This window comes from Melanotaenia boesemani, chromosome 19 (assembly GCF_017639745.1).
Source record: "Melanotaenia boesemani isolate fMelBoe1 chromosome 19, fMelBoe1.pri, whole genome shotgun sequence".
NCBI lineage: Eukaryota > Metazoa > Chordata > Actinopteri > Atheriniformes > Melanotaeniidae > Melanotaenia > Melanotaenia boesemani.
In genome coordinates this window covers 13,187,614-13,209,030 of record NC_055700.1, presented here as the reverse complement: position 1 = coordinate 13,209,030, position 21,417 = coordinate 13,187,614, and the positions used below count along the sequence as shown (strand labels likewise).

Here is a 21,417-nt window from a genome sequence, read left to right as displayed (position 1 = left end):
ACCAGAGTTATAACAATGTGTTTTCAAGGGCCAGATGTTTATAGCTGTTTAAAGCTTTATGGTAAATTTGGCCTGATATCAAACATGTTTTGTTTGTTCTACATCCAATTACCAAATATTATTTTAGAAAAATCTGATGCTAATTACGCATGTTTTATCAGTTTAATATAATAAGGATTATTAAAGCTGGAAAAAAGTTTCCTTGTGTTTTTCCATACAATGTGTTTTTCTTTATTCATTACAGAAGCCTTAATATGCTGCCAAATTTAATTGTGGTAAAGAAGGAAAGAAAAAAACAGCATCATTCATAAAATACTTGCTAAAATCACAAAGATGCCATACATTTAGGCAAAAGTTTAATCTGCCATTGGTGTGTAGACTACCAAAGAACAAAGAGACTCAAAATTTATCTGCCTTTTGCCATCCATTCAATTACATTTTAGTTATATTTACTTTGATTCATACCAGGAGTTACAACTTCAAACAGATAAATACTGTGGTAAAAAAAACTTAGACATCCAAGTCGATAATACATCAGGAAAACACAATCATATTACCATGCACTGGAAGTCTTAGAAAGATGTATCACCTATAGTGCTACAGCATTCAGCATTTCAACTAATTTAGTATTTTGAAGCTGAGGTAGCGTTCTGTTCTCCAGACAAGTGGTTTTATTCCACTTTTGTTTTTCTGCTTATGCAACAAAACTTAAAATGAATCTATTTATAATAGCGTTTGACTAGTAGTTGAAGTTGGTCCACATTATTTTCTCTCAATAGCATTTTAGGGAGTTGAATTGGAAAAAAAAAAAAGATCTGTCTCAAAACTCTGGGTTGTTGACATATCCTTGGAAAAAAAACAGGTGATAATTATTTGTTTTTAAGGTTTTGCTCTTTGCAGTTATAGTAGTACTTTTAATTACCCTCTGAGAGCTTTGTAATTATATTGGACATTGTGCCAAGTCATAATTAAGCTTAGTTTCTTCAACAGATCCACTCAGCTGTGGCCAAAAAGAAAGAAAGAAAGAAAAATCAATCCCACAGTATTTAATTAAAGGCCAAGCTTGCATTACATCAAGTTTTTTCAACTAGACTGGGATCTCCCTGTGCACACAAAGCCTTTGTTTTGTTTGAGTGTTTATATAAGGGGAATACTTTGGCATTGTTGGCATTTATTTGGATGTGTGACCTTTTTAACATGCTATCAATTGGGAGCCATCATGTTTTCTCACTGAAGTAAAGGTTTTGTGAAAATGCCACAGAGTGGTAGCGAATAATGGGAATGTAATAGGGAGGTAGTTAGATATGTCTTAGAAAGACAGATATGGTGCAAATGCAAAGAGATCATACTCCCAGAACAAGATGGTATATTAAAAAGCTTTTATCCTATTTGTGTCCAAATAGGCATAGTCACTCCTACTGCCTCTTAATTAGACAATCCTGAACTGCACAAAGGGTTTGCAATAATTTGACTGTTCTCTGAGCATTCTTTAATGGAATAATGAGAGCATCTTGGAATCACACCTTTAAAATAAAAACATTTGAGCCCAGATTTACTAAGCCAATAAAATCATAAAAGCACACAACGGAGCATCCAGTTCTGCAGATGAGGTCCTAAAACTAAACACGCAAACACGGCCAACTCAGTCTATATATATATATATATATATATATAGACTGAGTTGACATGACAGCCTAGGGGTGTAAACCTTATACGGATATCGGCAAATAATTAAATATATGACTATTCCAAAAAGAAAGGAAACTGGGACTAGTACTGTAATAAGTCCCTTTACATCCATCCGTACTAATTCCCTAAACCTAAAGATACAGCTGCTGTTGTGTCTGCTTTAATGTTGCATGAATAAAAATACATACATTAAAGACAGTTTCTCTGACAATACCTGCAACTCCATGCAGCCCTCAAAACACGCTCCTGAAGCCCAGTGAAACCGATATTGTGTTGTTCAGAGGTGGGTGCAATTACCCACCTCTGCTCCTGTGTTATATGCAGGGTTGTCAAAGTTTCCATCTTTGTTTTCTCTATTTTTCTGCTGTATTATTGATTAGATAATACTTTACTTTTCTTTTGCACAACAGTCTTTAGGCTCTGTTTTATTTAGCTAAATATAGAAACATATTGTTAAATTAAATTAACTAGCTTGAGTAAGGCAATGCTGAAATATTATTACAGGATGCTATTTGGGTTGTACTCTTGATTCCCTGCACCAGTCTGCTGAATAACAGTTAAAAATATGTACTGAACATTTTTATAGAATATATAATACATATAGATCCAGATGATTTACTGTAAGGCATTTAAAGAAGAGATTTATGGTTTTTTAAGAAAGAAAATTTTTCTTCTGGGTTTGGTTCTTGTTTTGATGAAGACAGTTTGCTATAAATTATATGGAATGTATTATTTATTTTAAGGGAATCACTGACAGTTTTATCTGCTGAGTTTTTTATTGCTCATATTACTGCTAGCTCTTTTTTCAGTGCATTAGATTTGCAAAATATTCTCCTGATATATTCTTATGTTGAAAGATGGGACATTTCAACTGTTGGATGATAAGTTGTCTTCTTATAAAGGATTTGTTTCAGTTGGAGTTTGGCATCCCTCAGTTCAGATAAAATTGCATTTAAACAGCAATTCAATCTTTTGTTCTAAATTATTTTGCAATTCTGTTATTTATTCATTTGTTTATCTATTTTATGCGTTGAGCATATAATACATTTTCATGGAATAGATGCAGGGATTTCTGGGGAATTGTTTATTCCGACAAGGGACATCCACTCTCTTTAATTAATGCAAGGAAGTCTTGATCATTCAATAGTGAAGTGTTAAAGCGCCATCTGGTAAAGGGTTTGGTGTGTGCTGCTATGTTATGGATATGCAAGATTATAATTATGGTCTATTGTGGTTTGATTTACAAATGCTGTGAATGTGTTAATTAAAAAAAGCTGGGCTAAAAACAAGCACATAACTCCAAATAGAGGTTTTCTGGGTGGGGCCTTTTGTTTCCCCTTCTTTTGTTTATTAGCAAGACAAATTAATTATTGTACAAAAAAATAATAACAATTATAAATAAATAAAGAACATTTGAAAAAGTCACTTTTAAAACACTGAAAATAAAACTGTTTCATCCTTAAAACATGTAACATTCCATAATTATCAACACTTCTAGCATTGGAATAACACAAAATAAGGATTTCATTCAGTATATCAGACAAAACTCAACCAGCATGTGACAGTATTGTGCAGAGTAGTTCATGGATGGCAAAAGATTATCAGGCAGTTTTCCTCTCTGCTGACATGCACAGCCATCCACTCCATAGGGTGCATTCTGTTAAATATATACCTCCCAGAACACCCTTTAAACCCAGAGATCACAGCTATTAACTTAACACAGAAATACACCCCATGATGTTCAAAAAGCTGCATAAACCACTGTACTGGTCTGACTAGGAAAGTTCAACAAAGTGAACTTTTACAAATAATTTCCCCTGCAAAAATTTAGCTTTGTACCAACTGGTTAGACTTATAAGGAAGTAATCCAGATGGGAAAATGATGTACTGTTGGGAAGTATATTTTTTGGTCTATAGGATGTGTTGCTTTCCAACTATCACCATTGATTTTTGTTTGTGGATTGCCCATTTTAATATGTTGTAGAGTACCAACCTGTTTCTTAATTTAAAGCTGCATTATTATGTTTGCACTCTCCAGCAATCTTAGAAGTTACACAGTTTTACACAGTTTTAGTGTAAAATGAATGACATCATGGTAAAATGAACAGCCAGAATTGATCTGAAGTGATACTGTTTAAGAGAGGTCAGAGTAGTGGAGAATAATCTTCGCATGTTTGGAAAGGCAAGGAGCCTAGGAGAGTCAAAATGACTGGGAATTTGACAAATAAGGGCACCTGGAACCAGAGCTTTTGGCTCTCAAGGATTACTAGGGATGGGTGTCGAAAATCGGTTCCACATGGGGATTTTTTGGTGAATTTGTTACAGGTTAAAGGGGCAGCATTGCATTAATAAGCATCACAATACAGTGTTCAGTGTTTACCTTTTCTTGCATTTATTTTAATGTAACCATCCAGAGCTTTCATAGAAAGTGATGTATTATTTGCCTTTTAAAGATGAAGATATTATTGATCTGAATATTTGTTTTTACACTTTGTTTGGAGTTGATAAGTATTCTAAACTCAAAGTTTACGCTTTGTTGGATTTTAAATACACAGCTTTTTAAATCTGTAAATTAGTTTGGTATACTTGTTTCCTAACAGAAAATTGCATCAGGAGTTGATCAGGGAAGCAATAAAGAACCTAATCAATAGGCAGAATTTTTCCTTCCTTTTCTTCTTTAATATTGCATTTATTCTACTGAATGAAACTACATTGTCAGATGTACAATGTAGGTTATTCGTATGTGGGTTATTTGTGTCATAAATGCTTGAAATACAACAAAATGAAGAATTGGTAATGGCATTGATATAAATAACTATCCATCCCTAAAGAATACATTTAAATTTACTGACGTTGTTTGACCCTTTGACCTTAATTATTACTAATATCAGACTTTGTAGCTGTTGTCCTTTAAAATTAACATGTCTAGAAGACATTCAGAATAAACAGAGAATTGTCACAACACTTCATAATACAGTTTACATTATTTTCCCCTTATTTTGATTGTAATTCTCATTAAAGTTATTTTTAAAAGGTTTTTATTATAGGCATTTATACTTTGATTTAATAAGGGCAAGAACCACAATTAGATGAGAAAAGAAACTGTGTTGACTCCTCATTTATCAGAAGCACTCACAGCATAGACAATATTGATCTAAAATGTAGAAGGTGAAACCAGTGGGAATCTAGAGGCAATTTCTTTTATGCATTCACAAACCTGCATTGCAGCATTTTTCTTTCTCTAATAGAATCCAGGGTGGTTGTCAGCCCTGTCAAATCAAACTTTGTGTGTATATGTGTCTGTTCCTGTGTGCTTTACTACACAAATGGTTCAGGTTTGTTTACAAATTGATTGTCTGACCACTTGTGTCTTTGCGGATGATATGACCTGTCAGGGTGCTTGGTGAAATATCAACATGGCCTGATGGAATGATGGTCAGGGCTGTGAAAATAGAATTGATATTGAAAAAAATAAATGAAATGGAGTCACTCTCAATGTATCTTCTTTTCCCCCATTATCCATTAAAAAGACAGTGACAACCATGGTGCAGCTAATTAGAACATATTTGGGGTCGGCAATTGACAGAAAATGACTAAATCTAAGGTTATCCAGGTATAAATTGGGAGGCCGTAGTTTACCACAGGGTCGGACGAAATTAGCTGTCACCGTACCTGTTTTTGCTGATGTGGATATATACATTTTAGTAGTAGAGACTAATAGGATCCAGGTGATGGGCAGTTGTCAAACTCTGAGTACCTCCAGGCAAAAAGGATAAAATCATGCTGAATGAATTATGTTTTATGTTACTATAAATGATCAAACTCTCTGTTTGAAACCTTAGTACACAGTGGATTGCTTTTACTGTTTAAGTCTTCATACTATATTATAAAAGTCTTTGATCTGAAGATATTGTTCATTTAGGATTTTAAAATTTACATTTCATGACTTAACACTACAGGATATATTTTTTAATATGTTGATGGAGTCTTTAATTGTATCCAATTAGCATATTATATAAGATTTTTTTTTATTTATTTATTCTTATTATTTTTTTATTTCTTTTATTTTGTGTTTAGATAAGCTGGTTGAGAGATCAGAATACCAGGAAGTTGGGACCTCCTGGGGATTTGCAGCATGCTGAGATCCTACATGGATAAGTGAGGATCACATGCTGCTTTTCAGTTTACTGTTTCTGTGGTTTTCAACAGCCTTCCAGCCTAATGAGTCCACGGGTGGGTGTAGCCTCTATGAAATTCTGTGCACGCAGGACCTTATTTATTTATTTTGATTGATGACAAACAGCAGAATACACAGAGGAGAGTACAGTGGGCAGGTAATAAGGCAGAGTTTTGTTGGCCTTGGCTGGAGGCAAACTGTGCTGCTTAATAATATTTTTGAATCATAAAGAATATATTATCATACGTTTAATGTCAGTGGGCGTGACTGATTGTTGACGTGAAAATTATGTACTTTCAGCATATGAAATTACAGCAAATGAAAATTATGTCTTTATATAAGCTCAATGACAACATTATAATGTAAGCCTAATTAAATTAATGCAACCAAAACTGAATATTTTCAACCCAAATCTAAAATCTGTCTGAATCTAGCTCCACTTTCAATTGAAGTCTCAATAAAGGATCATTTAAAAGTTCAATCAAACTCTGAAAAACAGATATTATTAACGGTGGATAAATACACTGACTGTCCAAAAGAAAATGAATATAAACTGCCTTAAGCTGATGTATTCTAGTCAATCTGTATATTCAGGTAGTCAGCAACCCCAGATCGTAGCACTGCCCTCAGAGGCCTGTATAGTAGGCACAGGGAATGATGGGTTCATCACTGTATCCACCTTTCTTCTTACTCGGATGCACCATCACGCTATACGAACCATCTGAACTCATCTTACATTGCTCTAGAGTCAAATTTATATGCCCCTTAGCGAACTGAAATATGTAAATAAATAAAATAAGACATTGTTCTTAGTTGCTGTATTGGAACTTTAATTAAGGGGTATTTATCCCCAGATTCAAATAAATGCCTAAGGACTTATAGAGCTTTCTGTGCAAACAGACAAACCTTAGATTATATACTTATTTGTGTTTAAATATATTTTTGATAATCTCTTGCAAAGAATAATTACCTTACTTTGTAATCCAAGGACATTACTGAAGAATGGGTCACCTCTTTCTTGGTGCCATATTTACTGCAATGATCCTCTAGATTCTAGGCTAGAGTCATGTGATTTACCTGGCAATTTTAAGATACTTTAGTTCTTTACCATTAATGACTTAAAGGGTTTGCAATGTTATTTGGGTCATTTCCTATCTGCGCTATGAAACACTGTGCAATTGACTCAAGTGCAATTGAGGGAGAGTCTTGAAAATGTTTTATAGATAATGTGGTGATAAATTTGAAAATCTAACGTCAGTTTGATACGATCATAGTTTCATTTGCTTGTAGAATGAATTAAACTGGTCTGGGTATTTCAAAAGTTGTCCCCTTTCTTGATTTTTGGCAAAGTCTAATCAGACTTTTCTGTCCGTGAAGGATTTCTATCGCTGATTACTGTAAGGAAATTTTTCTTTACCATGGAAAGTATCTTACAGTTTTTATTTATTTATTTATGTATAGTGTATATGTATATGTATAGTATTTATGTATAGGCATTTTGTGTCCTCCATTTCATATGATTTCGGTTGCAGACTTTACGACGTCATGTTATGTTTAAATGTTTTACTAGTTTAACACAGGCTCTGGAGTATTATGTTCTTTCAATTTTAAAACAAAGGTAAATTTTTATAATAATTTGTGGTCTATTTTGTTATTGTTGAAAACATTATTTTCATGTCTTTCTTCAATTTACCCATGAAAATATTCCATTGGTATTTCATGAGCATTGCTTTCAAGTATTTATGTTTATGAGTTTTATTCATATTTTATATTGCTAATGCAATAAAGATCCTAATTCACACTGTAAAATTATGTGATTTTTAGGGCTGTTAAAAATAACTCATTAATGTTGTTAACTAATTTATGTAATTAATTGTGTTAAAAAATTTTTTATGCAATTAATGCATGTGTGGCAGGACAAGCCCCATACATCCATCTTTTCACTGTTATGACTGTGGGATGTGTATAAACAAGATGAGCCAGGTGGTTCTATGGATGGACTTGAGAATAAACACAGCATTTATGGAGCAACCCATGGACGTCACCTCCGTGGAGATTGGAAGTTTTTAAACACTCATTTCCCAAAAGTTCCTGCATTTTTTTTTTTAAACTTGCAACAGGCTAGCTGCATTTTGCACCAATATGTCTGCTCTAGTGGCTCTCTGATCATCTCTGTTTGAGCAGCGACGGCTGTCAGGATTAGTGGATTGGCTTTCCGCTCGTTGCATTAATCGTTCAGCTGAAAAGGAGGAAACTAGCAGTTCATGGTTAACACCGTCATGTATTTACCCCAAAGTGCTGTTTTTGGCAAGACCTCTAAAAAAATAACTACAAAGGATGCAGCTGACAAAAGGGAAGCAGCTGTAGAAAGGATTTCTATTTCGCTTTGCAGGGGCGGGTCTAGAAAAGTTGATGGGGGGGCCAGCAAGGTGCACTGACCAGAAGAAGGGGGGCACAAATGAGACCTTTTTTATGTCTAAATTTTATGAAATATTAAACTGATTATTACAACTAAACTGATCACCTACTGTAAAAAAGTGAAGAAAAACATGTAAAACAAACAGCCAATGATATATTTATCAAAGGTTGTCTACTTGCTGTTGTAATGCTGCTGTAGGACTTTTATCACTGCTGCACAAAAACCTATACTTAAGTAACAAAAGGAAAAATGTTTCTTTAGCCAGATTATTAGTTTTATCAGAGTTTCTTCATCAGTGTTAGCTGTTTAACTTGTTGTTTATCTTTTTTTTTTAAGTGTGAATCATTAACATAAATGATGAGCTCTTCAGCATCAACATTTATCCAGTTCGGCTGATATAAAGCAAGCCTTTTATTTCCACAAAATGTAATGTCTAAAAAACTGCTAGAGAGAAAAATAAGGCACACCACATCACTTATGTTGTAGGTGTTCCATTGTTTTGACAAATGAGATGACTTTTAGCCTTCAAAAAGAGAACAATAGTCTGTAATGGTCAATTTCACAAGCTACAGTGACCCCTTGCTCTGATTAGCTGGCTATGGTATTGGATAACCCTCCCATCTATCCTTCACACAGTCAGTTTTCCACATCACAAATCAGATGTGGTCTGACTGGTCCATTTCAAAGGTGCCATTTTTTTTCCCTTTATACATCTTAAAAAAAAAAAAAGTAAAGAGATCCATTTCTTGCATTAGTTTGATCAACTGGTTCTCATCTCACTGCCTAAGACTATCAATACCCAACCTGTCATGGCTTAGAGCAGAGAATATATCAGTTATTATCTATAGAACTATTATTTTGTGTTGAAGACACCCCGAGAAGCTCATAGACAGACAGACTTCTGTAGTTAACAGAAAATAACACACTGTCATGCTGACATACCACAAAAGCTGTAAAAGACAAAGTAAAGATGATTATGTGAACTATGCATTAGTGCCAATCATATCCTAAATGAAAAGATATAGAACTCCACTATTATCTTCGACTAGGTGCAGTCACAATGCCCGTGTTTGCTTTGCTTTAACTAGATGTGAAATAAATGGACTTTTTGCCTGATGAATGATAATATTTTAGATTATACTTCTGAATAATTCAAGAACACTGTATTCACTATGATCTATGTTGGAACCTTAAAATATGTGTTTTCTAAAGATTCACTGTTAACAGATTTACTCAAAATTGACAAAAGAAAAATAAACAAATAGGGAAAGTGCTGTCATGGCACCAGTAGATGGCAACAGGGCCAGAAATAGACAGTTTTAAAAAACACTATCATGTGTCAAAGGCTGATCTGTTAAAATAGGTTTTCAGCCTGGCTGAGTATTTCAGAGTTTCGGCCCCCACTGTTTGCACCTGGACCTTGGGACCATCAGCAGGTGTTCGAAGGAATATAGGATCTTACTGGGTTGGTGAGAGGTCAGCTTGGCACATAGAGGTGCAGGGCCATGACTGGAACCGAAAACAGACAGTAGGTTTTTGAAATTAACTCTGAACTGAACCGAAGCCAGTGTAGAGAGTACAAGACAGAAGTGATGTGGTCATGTTTAGGGGTGTTGGTGAAGAGCCAGGCAGCTGCATTCTGCACGAGTTGTAGATGGTGCAGAGGTTTACTCCAATGTAGAGGGCGTTGCAATAGTCCAAGCGTGGATTATTTTTTCAAGGTCCTTACGACTAAGGAATGGTTTGACTTTGGCCAACAAGCAAAGCTGAAAAAATCTTGCCCAGACCACAGAGTCTATTTGGTTATTGAATTTGAGATTACCGTCCAATGTCACTCCAAGATTCCTGACTGCATGGCTGAGGTAAACATAGCCTGCTTAAAACAGTTGGGACAGACCCTGTCAAAAACCATTTTAAGCATCCTGGATGGAACAATGTTCAGAGAATATTTGTTGGGTCAGCTTCTGGACAATCTCAGAGAGCTGAGAGAGTGATACTGGCTCAAACACTTTAAAGACAGCAGGAGGAGACAAAGGTAGGTGTGGACTGAGAAGCTTGCCATACTGTTGTTAATAGTGTAACTGAGGTTACTTTGGGTAGGTTCACACTGCAGAGTTTAATGCTCAATTCAGATGTTTTTGTGAAATTCGAATCTTTTGAGAGTCCGTTCAAATTTCCAAATAAATACGGCAAAAGTGTCCCACATGCACAGAAGACACGACGACGTGACAGTGAGCGTGAGTGTGATGTCTTTGTGTTTGTGTTTGTGTGTGGTAGCGGCGGAGCGTATGTGGCAATTTTAAAGTTATTGTCCAACCGTAACCAGCACATTTTCAATAGCTTTGTTTTAAGGAGGAGATTACAAAAGAGGAGAGCCAGATTTTTGGCCATGGCATTTTGTGGAGCAGTGGCAGCATCTGTACAGAGAAACGTGGGTACGGAGTTGCAGCCAGGAGTGGTGAGTGACTGATTTAAGTGCCTTTACAGATGAGAGTTTATAAACAATGTTGTGTATGACTTGTAGGTCGGATTAATGTGACCTGGCCGTTCAGGCTGAAATCGCATGGCAAAAGATCAGATACGAATCGGATTTAGGAACACATATCCAAGTAGCCTGGGTTGCATTTAAAAAAATCTGATCTGTGTCGGTCAGACTGTTATGAAAAGATCAGAAACAGGTCGCATAGGGGCAAAACATCGGATTTGGGTCACTTTAGCCTGCAGTGTGAACCTAGCCTTAGACAATAAAGTAATGGAGAAAGTCATAACAGGTTGATTTAGACACATTTTTTAAAAATAATAAAAGAGGAATTTCTGACAGACAGAATTCTTCTGAACAAGAACTGGGGCTAATTACAGCTAGCAGAAATTACCCTTAAAAGGGATTTTCATTTGGCTTCTTTAACAGCATTTTGATATTCTGAAACAGACAGTCTGAGACAGTCTCTCAGAATGCCTAAGGACACATGCAGCTTGTCTTTCTTCCAGTTTTTGACTGATGCAGACAGGCTTGCATCTATCAAATGAACTTAATCTTTTTTAAAGACAAATTTCTGTTTAATGATCCAATATTTGGTCTAATTTGGAGCATATAATCCCAAAAAGAATTTTCCTGTGTTCGACACTTAAAGTCAGATTGACCTGATATCAGCTGTGACCTGAGAGATTCAACAGAAAGCAGACATTTTGTAAACTTGTAATCTCAACGAATAATCACATTTCCCAATAACTATGCAGACTATCTGAGACAGACAGGATAGTTACACCCCAGTGAAAGAGTAACTATGGTTCAAAATGAAATAACTAACCAGTTATGCATTTCACAGTTTCAAGAAAGGCTACTAGTGCTCAACAAATCTTTTTCAGTTTTACTTTGTGCAACAACTCTGTAAATATAAAAGAAACATTTGCAGCAGACAATACCCTAGCATACTAGAAACTTACAGTATGCTGACAGTAAAATAGAATTGTGACTAGCTACACTTTGTAAGGCTAGCTTAGAGTCAAGGTGAGTTTAATACAGCTGCAGGTGATGCTGCTGGACACATGCACCTGTGATTGTCATAGTTCTTGTTCTATTGCTGGAGTTAACCAAGCAGCTGGAAGTCGATGAGTCTTGCTGCGTGAGACTTGATTCATGTGCCTTTCTTACTGTTATTGCTTAACCACTTTATGTCCATTTTCCAAAGGTTATTCTACATCATTGAGTGCCAAATACTGCAATAAATAAATTAACGTGTAGACTACTCACACACATAATCACCTCTTCCAAATATACTGAGGACATTTTTCTCACAGCCAAAACTGCACACACAGGAGCTGATTATAATTGTGATAGTTTAGTATAAAACATGGGGAGGCGTGACTCACTGGGTAGAGTAGTCGTCTTGTAGTCTGAGGGTTGCTGGTTTGATCCTCGGCCTGTCGATTTCATGTCGAGTTGTCCCTGAGCAAGACACCGAACCCCAAATTGCTCCTGATGGGTTGTGGTTGAGCGCGTTGCATGGCAGCTTCTGCCATCAGTGTGTGAATGTGTGTGTTAATGGGTGAATGTGATGTATATTGTAAAGTGCTTTGAGTAAAAGTGCTATATAGAGTTGGTGGGCCTTGCCCTCCGGAGTCTGCCCATAGCATAGGGTCTGAAAAAGAGGAAAACTGATGGACATCACAAAATGATCAACATGTTTTGTGAAGATAAAATTTTGAAATTATTTGTGATAGAACTGAAATAATATATAATTATAACGTTCAGTTAAGTGATGAAATATTGAACTTAGAAACATTGACTGAACTTTGCTATTTGTCATCAGTTTAATGGTATTGTAGTGTCAGTGCAGTGACAAGCAAACATACATAATAGAGCAAACAAATTTGGTGGTATATTGTGAAGTCTGTCATCCAACCTCACTCCACTACTCCATATCATTTAAGCCACCTTATGTGTCTCTGCACTTTATGTTGGAAAATAATTTCCCACATATATTTTTTTAAAACAGTTGTCACAATTTTAAAAGAAACAACATTTAAGAGTTTTAATATAAAAACAAAACAAAAAAACAAACAAACATAAATAAATAAATAAATAAATTAAAGATAAAATAGTCTGACAGGTTCACTTCTTAGTCGAGGAAGACTGTACAAAAGTAAACTAATAGTCTGGCCTGGTAAACTAAAGACAGCAAATACCTTAATAACAAAAAAAATAAAAGAAAAAAAAATTGGTATTTAAATTTATGGTTAAATTGTGAGGAGTTTGAAGGTAAAAAAAAAAAAAAAAAAACTAAACAAAACAAAACAACTCTGCAGTATTTAATGAGAAATGTAAGGAAGTGTTTCCCCTTAATGCCACTGAGATGTCTTGGCCAAGGGCTGTCTGTAATCCCTACAATTGGTTTTCAGTCACAGAAAATAAATAAATAAATAAATAAAGCTAAATTCTGTTCATAGCACTCAAATGGAATGGCAGAGATTTACATTAGGCACTGCCCTCTAGAAATGCTAAACATCAGTAAACGTAGTTTAATTATTTAAATCACCACTAATTACATGGATGTTAAAGGCATGTGGTTTTAACATGTTTTCAAGTGTTTTTGATCGATTTTCGGTTCATTTTCCCATATGCTTCTGTAGAAGCAGTAATGTTTCCACAGTAAACAGAAAAGACATTCACATCTATTAGAGGAAGTTACACAACATGTCAGTAAATCCATTTACACCCACACGCAGCCAGTTTTTGTATTTATTTATTTAATTATATAAATCATGTTTTTTATTCAGCATTTTCCTCATCATATTGAATATAGCTTTAATGCTGGTTGTTAACGTTAACTCCATATCAGTAAACTGAGAAAAGTTTACAAATTTCATTAAGTGATATAACCTGAATAACTAGTAAATCACTCCAGTGAAATACCACAAAAACAGCGTTATATGTATGTTTTCTTTTTTCCTTTTGTTTTACTTTTCCAAAGCATAGTTTTTTTTCAGAATGAAACTGTTACGACCCATATCAGGGGTGTGAGTGGGCGCAATACAAAGGTACGTTGTGGACAGGTGTAAAAGTAAAACACGGCACTTTTTATTGAGATGAGCATAAATAAAGAATAACACCTGAAATCAAACGTTAACAAGTGCTGTGGTTAGTGAAACTGCTGAAAGAAAAACAAAAGGTTAAATCTAAAACCATACACAAAACCCGCCGAGTAAACCATACAAAAGTTATACAAACAAAGGAGTGCCCATAACTCGGCGTGATAACTAAAGAACAGAAGTTGCAGCAGTTCCAATAAACTAAAGGAACACGCTCACCAACAAATAGCCTAACCTAGCCCAACACAACACAAACAAAAGTTAAACACCAAGGTTAATGAAATGGCAGAACACATAGTAACCCGAAGCGCAACTTAAACCTAAACTGTGTGTATAACGAAGGTAAGCCCAAACTAACCAGACTATTATTATATCCCCAAGGGAAACACGAACAGCCAGGTTTAACCTTGCTGTGAATATGAAATAGTCTAAAACAAAAAGCTACCATTTAGCACAGCAAACACACAGAAGAGCAACGCCACCATAATTCTGCCAAACAGAGAGGAAGCCATCTGCGCTAACCAGCTTCTCCCTCCTAAGGTGAGGGGAAGCAGCCTGTGCTGTCCAGCTTGTCCCCTCCTAAGGTGAAGGGAAGCGGCCTGTGCCGTCTAGCTTCCTTCTCTCGAATGAACTCTGCAGCAGCCTTTTATTTCCTGGTTTCCATCAAGCTGCAGTATGATTGGCTGGGCGTTGAGCTAATCAGCGGGGAGGAGACCGGGGTGCGTCTGATCCAGCCACTCCGAATGGACAGCAGGGCCAGGCATTTGCAGGTAGGATAAACCCCAGCTGTCTGTAATGAGCAGCACCCATAACAGAAACAAAATTTGAATCAATATTTGGACAAACTTGTAAGTCTGTATCCAACTTTGGTTTTACTGATATTAGTGAAGTTCTCAATATCAGTCAGTTTGGCATCTTGTCAAGATGCAGAGACAACTGAAAAGAATAGTCTCATCCACCTTAAGGTTGCAAAGGAGACATCTCTTGAGGCAAGGTCTCACCTCCCGAATAGGGAACTAGCAGAAGAAAATGTGTAATATAAAATATATACTATAAAATAAATTTTGCAGGGTACTCTGAATAATAAATGTCACGTTAAGGATTCTTTTTTCTTTCTCTCTCTTTTTTTTTGTTAGTAAAACACAGCAGTTCTGCATTAGTGCTCAAAAGACAAACAAAATTAAATAATAGTTGTGTTTGTCATGTACTGCCTGTAATGTTCAGAACTAAAAAAAAAAAAAAAAAGAAAAAAAAACACAAACTCTGCCCACTGTGTCTCTCTTTCTGTCATAACCATTTATACCATTTAAATGTGCTTTCAGTTTTAAGGCATGCAATATAGTATTAGAATAAATGGAGGTGCACTGCTGCCAACAAGATAGCACTCGGGATCATTAGGCACCCTAATATATTTTCAAGATATAATGGCAAAAAAGGTACCAGGAAAGGCCTGAATATGTTTTCACGCTAACTTGGCTTCCTGCCTGAAATTTGAAAGGTGACTTCAGAACTTTAAATAAGAAAAATGAGAATAATAATTATATTCTCTGTAACGCAAATAGATTGTTTCTATAAGACATATGTTTATAAAGCAAAATTTAAGAGAATTTTAGAGAGATATGATTGTAAGAAAGTGTTTTATTAAGTTCAAATTACACCTTTTTGAAAGGTAATTAGTCCATAAATAGATTTTATGAATTTAATGTAAAACATTTGTAGACATGTATATATGCACTCTGGGTATGGGCAGTGTTTGATGTTCTTCAACAGATGAATATTTTGCTACAAGATGAAACCTCACGATCTTAATAAGAAATAGTATAATCCCATTACAGCTTTCCATTTCAGTTACAGTGTATGAAACTGAAAAGGTTTTCTACAACCTGCTCAACGGAAATTTTATTTGCACTCAAACATGAAACAGAATTGCTTGCTTGTGTATCCACTCTTATAGAGAATCAAATGTCATGTCCACACACATATGGATGCACACACAGGCATATATATATATATATATATATATAGACAGAAAACAAAGAAGAAAGAGAGAAAACAAAGTAGCATTTAGTTGTAACTGTCTTTTCTAGATGAGGCTTGTCTATTTAACCTAAACTTAGCCAAGCAAACAGTAAATGTACCAGTAAAGAGGAATACATAAAAAGTAAATGTTGAGCTAAGATTTTAAATGGCATGTTAAAACAAAAGAAAGTTTTGGGATTAAACATGTTTCTGGATGCCAATAATTTCCTTTATTAGCAGCACAGCCTCCAGCATTCAAAGATAGACAAAATAACATGAGACTGTCCTCTTCATACCCAATTATTTTTGTGACCATGGCCATGGACACACACGAACACACAAAAAATATGATGTTAGAATGTTGAATTAAAAAAACGCACACACACTACCAATACATTACATTTTTTTAGTTTTACTACCTGCCTGCTTAGAGTCTGTGCTGGATTCTGATGTGCGTAAAAGAGACTAAAATTCTTTACTTTGTACAACTTCGTTTTTATTTGTTCATCAACATTGTTCTTATCTTTTGAATAATTTTTCTTGAACTCCTCATTTTCAAAGTTTTCACTCCCCATCTGCAACTGGCATTCATTTTAGAAATTATCATGTCATAACATGAGAACAGAAGATTGCTATTAATAGTATTAATAGTATTTTCCTTCTACTAAATACATAGATTCACATACTTGATTGAACTTACTTTGTATCAATTGATTGGCACTATCATTTCTATCTATCAATATCAATAGTTGACGGTGCACATGAAAACCCAATCTACTGTATTGTTTTGATCTTTTGGAGACATAAATATGTGTCCTTAGACCACAGAAAATAAGAAATATGAGAAATTTAAAAAAATCCCCTATCAAAGTGAACAGGCCTAAAATTAAAGTGCCATTTTAAGTACTTAAGCTAACATCTCCAGCTGCTCTTTAATGAAGAGTCTACAACATGTTACGTTACTTTTAACTTTTAAAGTGTTTTCGTCCACACTCTTCATTAATGGGCATTAATATGTGACGGTAAGCCAGGGTGGGATCAGCAAGTGTCAGCTTTGCATGTTTTATTTTCAGTCTGACACCTCTAGCAGAGCTGAACATTTCCTGTTCTGAGGAGAGGGGGCTGACCTGCAGCTGTTTCTGTGCCTATAGCAACGTCCATGTTAAATGTTGTCATACGTCACCGTTCTCATACTTTCATGTGACTTTTGCATTGACATGGATATTAAGTAAATTCTTCCCCTAGTGGACAGTGCTAAATTCAGAGTTCACTTCTGTGACCTCATCAGTTTCAGACACCACTTGGTGGTGATGCATTGTTAGGTAATTGTTTCTAACCACCCAACGCACCCTAAACACTCACATAAAGTCTTTCTTCAAAATTTCTACAGTTGTTGTCCTCGTCTTCAATCTTCTGCTTTTTTCCCCATTCCTGATCCTCTTCTTCTTCTCTGGTTTGTTTCTTTCACTGGTTACATGTCAGCTATTCTGCTCAGCACTGCCCCCACGATTACCGGTGGCATTGCTTCGTCTTCTGCATCAAGCAATGGACAGCTAAGCTCGGACGCAGGAGACAGACGAAACTGTCCATCAGTCTGTGTATCCGTCTTTTGTGTTGAGCACAAATGTGGCTCTCCAATAACACCAGAAAAGGTCTCTAGAGTTTCCACTAGTTTTCTCGCTAGACGGGTCTGAAAATGTCTAAAATGTATTGCCCACGTCATTAAGTCAGCCAAGCTCTGATCTGTGCACGAGTTTAATCAGTGTACAAGTAGTCTTGCAATGAGAAACGTTCTGCATTGTTTGGAATTTAACTGTTCATATTATAAAAAACTGACATAAAAGAGAAGAAAAAATATAATTTTGCCCATTGAGAAAATTAGCAATGTCATTACACATGCAACATCAATAAAAGATGTTCAGCTTGTATGTCACAGATGATTCATATTTCTCATATGCAAAAGATTTTTGCTCACACAAAAGCAGGTCTTATTTGCCATAAATGAGGCCTGCACTTATAATTCAGACCTCTTGGCAAATGAAATGAGTTCATCTATACTTAATAAAGAATTTGTCACTGCCTGTGAAAAATGATAGGTTGCCAATAAATGATGCTGACTCTTCTGACCTTGACATATCTTCCTTGACTCAAGGTTGTTCTATATTCAAAGCTGGCATTCATCATCGCCTTTACTCAATTTTATTTAGTAACTATGAGAAACAGAGTTAAACTGGGCATTTCTGCCCCATTCTCAGAATATTGCAGACGAACTAAGAATAGTTGTCATATTTAATATCTGGTTGTAATGGATGCTCGAATGACAATCCACCACTCATGATGGGTTTATTTTTTTTTTTGCTGTTATCTTTCCCAATAAAAATCCATTTCCATAATGAAATGTGATGCACTTTTGGCAAAAACAAAACAACAATGGCATAAACCATCCTTTACATAATTTCCCTGCAAGACATAAGATGCAATGAAGGATCACTTTAGCAATAACGGCTTCAGACCAAATTCTGCAAGCTGCCCTGGGCAAAATATAAAAATCTCTCAAATTAGTACTTTAACTCAGGCAAAAGACTGCTCCTTCATATTACACTACATAGACACAGAGTGCTTATGTCTATGTGGTGTTTTATGCTCCCACCTGGGTTGCTAGAGTCATACAGAGAGCAGTTTGTATATCTGACATTTTAATATACTGTCCTCTTAAACTCCAACTGTGGCAAAAACCATGGCTATGAAAATTATGCTCTAAGTATTGCTTCCTGACACTAATATTTACCACATTGTGTCCACCTTTTGTACAGGAAATGCTCTGCACAGATAAGTTTAGAACATAAATACAAAAGCTGTTGGGTCCACCCAGCCAGGAGCTCTACATATTTGACAAAGGACTTTAAGGCTAACAGCTGCTGATTAATCATGATGGGTCTAAATTACTGGCTGGCTCTCAACCGGTTATGGAGCCGGGTGCTCAGCACACTTGGATCCTCTTTTACATCTACTTGACAGCTGCATAGAGTAAGTGCCACTTCTGCCCATTTTACTGTATAGTTATTCTTCTTCTCCATTCCACCAAAAATAGATTGTAAATATCTGAAGTCTATTGCAACCAACTGAAGTGATTAAAAGGGGAGCAACCAGTCCACTGATAATGTTAAAATATATATATATATATATCTTGTTTATTTATTGGTGTTAAATAAAGTTTTCCAATTTACAGTGGTTTGCTTTTCTGTTTAAATGTTATCTTGTAGGATTTTGAAACCTGACCTCTTTTTTTCTTGAGGTGAGAATTATTGCTAAATTATATGTGTTGAAAAATTTAAGTGTTTTATTAGGACAAATCAATACATGAGTCAGTTTATATGAATTTGTTGCTAACTTCACAAAGCCACCACAAAGAAATTTGCCAATGAAAATATTAATAGGGGGGTGTCCTTGATGCATCTGTCTTGCAGCTCTCAAAATGATATGTAGGGGTTAGTGTGCATGTATGTGCATATGCGTGTCAAAAATGGATATTTTGACACAGAACAGCTGTGTTATAATCACAGTAAAAAGGAAATGTATTTAAACTCTCTTTGTGTCAAGTAGAAAAGAAAGTGGGTTTATTTTCAGACCAAGCCAAATCACTTTTGCTTTGTTTATTTTTTATTTATTTATTTATTTTTCTTTCCTTTTTATGACAGAACAATAATTTGTCCTCATCACATTAACACAGTGAAGGGGAAAAGTTTACTACATATAAATGAATAATTTCTTGGGAAATCATGACTGAATCATCATCATTTCTCTCTCCAGTTAGAACAGGAAGTTTAAATGAGCATGTGTAAAGCAATCATATTTCTTTATTAATAGTTTTTTTTGTGGTTGCCCTTGTTATCTCACTGGTATGTCACTATTAATTTAAAAGATGTCAAAGATCTTGCAGGCAACATTTTTTTTTCAGCTCAACAATAGCTTGCATTTAACAGCATAAGCATGTGTCCTTGATTAGATGGCAGTCAGTTAGATAATGATCCAATATGTTCAGAAAACAGATTTAATTGTTAGTCTTCATGGTTTAATGTCCTTTTTTTTTTATCCAGAAAGAATATGCTTTACAAATGAGGCATAATTGATACATCCATTGGCATCTTCCTGTCCAGCCATCAATCTGTCCACTTCATCTTCTGTCATCCTCTCTCCAAGTGTTGCCAGCACATGACGCAGCTCTGCTCCCATGATGGTGCCATTGCCTTCCTTGTCAAAAACCCTGAGCCCTTCTACAAAATCCTCAAAGTTGCCCTGATCTTTGGCACGGGAGATATGTTGCAGCATTGGCAAGAAAGTCTCAAAGTCTACCATTTTAGAGCTCATGTCCTCAGGTCGTGGTTTCCCAAGCACTTTCAGCACATCTGCATTGGTGGGGTTTTGGCCCAGAGCTCGCATTACATCCCCACATTGGGCATATGTGATCTTCATTTCTCCAGTTGGTGTGCGGTCAAACAAGGTGAAGGCCTCCTTGAACTCCTCAATCTGGTCAGCAGTGAACTCAAGAGTGATGCTTTTGGGGTCAAAATCAGGCTCCTTGGGTGGCTCAGGCTGTGGTTCTGGAGTTGGAGCTGGCTTAGCAGCTGGAACTGCATCTTTTTTAGGTTCTGGCTTTTTGGGCTCAGGTTTCTTTGGTTCAACCTTCTTAGGTGGCATGTTGTGGATCTAGTGGTGAAGTGATAGTTGCAGAGAAGTGAACAAGAGTCTGAACAGACTGGAAATTATTCCCAAGCACAAAGGGAACCTCCTCTTCTCACGTTTTTATATGTGCTTTGTCTAGGGAGCTGGACAGCAACTTGAAAACAGCTCACCATAAAAGGAAGAAACCTAAAATAGATTCTCAATGCAAGTGATGTCATCATTAGGTATTGTTCTCAGCTGCTGTCATCTAGCCGACAGTGTTATTTGTTGTCATTAGTAAGGGTCCAGTTGCATTAGCCCTAAAATGTTCTGTGCCTCTGATGGACAAAGGGATTAGAGTATAGCCAGTGATCAGCCCATGAGGGAGAGTAATAAAAATAGCTTCAATGTACAATGCTAAATGTATAGGTATCCCTGCCCTTTGGGGCACTCCATCCATTCTTTTTTTATTCTTAGGAGCACTGCAGGTGATAGCCCTCAAATTAGAAGTTCAGGAAATAATTTATTTTCATTAAAGGACAGGCCTTTCTAGATGTTTAAGATATGTTTCAGGCAAGATTAAAAAATGAGTTCTTAGTGATTTGTTCTTTTCTTGCCTAGCTAAATAATGGCTTACATTCTACTTCCAGTCACCTGGTGACTTGCAGTGTCTCAGAATATGCAAAAAAAAAAAAAAAAAAAACTGATTAGCTTTTACAGTTTCTAAAAAGTAACTTTTAATTAATGTTTCATTAATAACTAATGTACTGGAAATGTCAACAGGTGAAGTCCATATAATATATTTACAATATATAAGGTGCCAATATAAGACAGTAAACAGAATATATTGTCTTCTGCAAGT

General features: G+C 35.8%; 1 protein-coding gene across 1 annotated transcript; it reads right to left on the bottom strand.

Annotated features, from left to right (window-relative positions):
* Positions 1–19,907: 19,907 nt before the first annotated feature.
* On the bottom strand, positions 19,908–20,656 carry LOC121630077 (myosin light chain 4-like). The gene has a single exon (XM_041970128.1). The coding sequence runs from the start codon at positions 20,589–20,591 to the stop codon at positions 19,983–19,985; it is 609 nt and encodes a 202-aa protein (XP_041826062.1). The 5' UTR covers positions 20,592–20,656; the 3' UTR covers positions 19,908–19,982.
* Between the last annotated feature and the right edge of the window lie 761 nt (positions 20,657–21,417).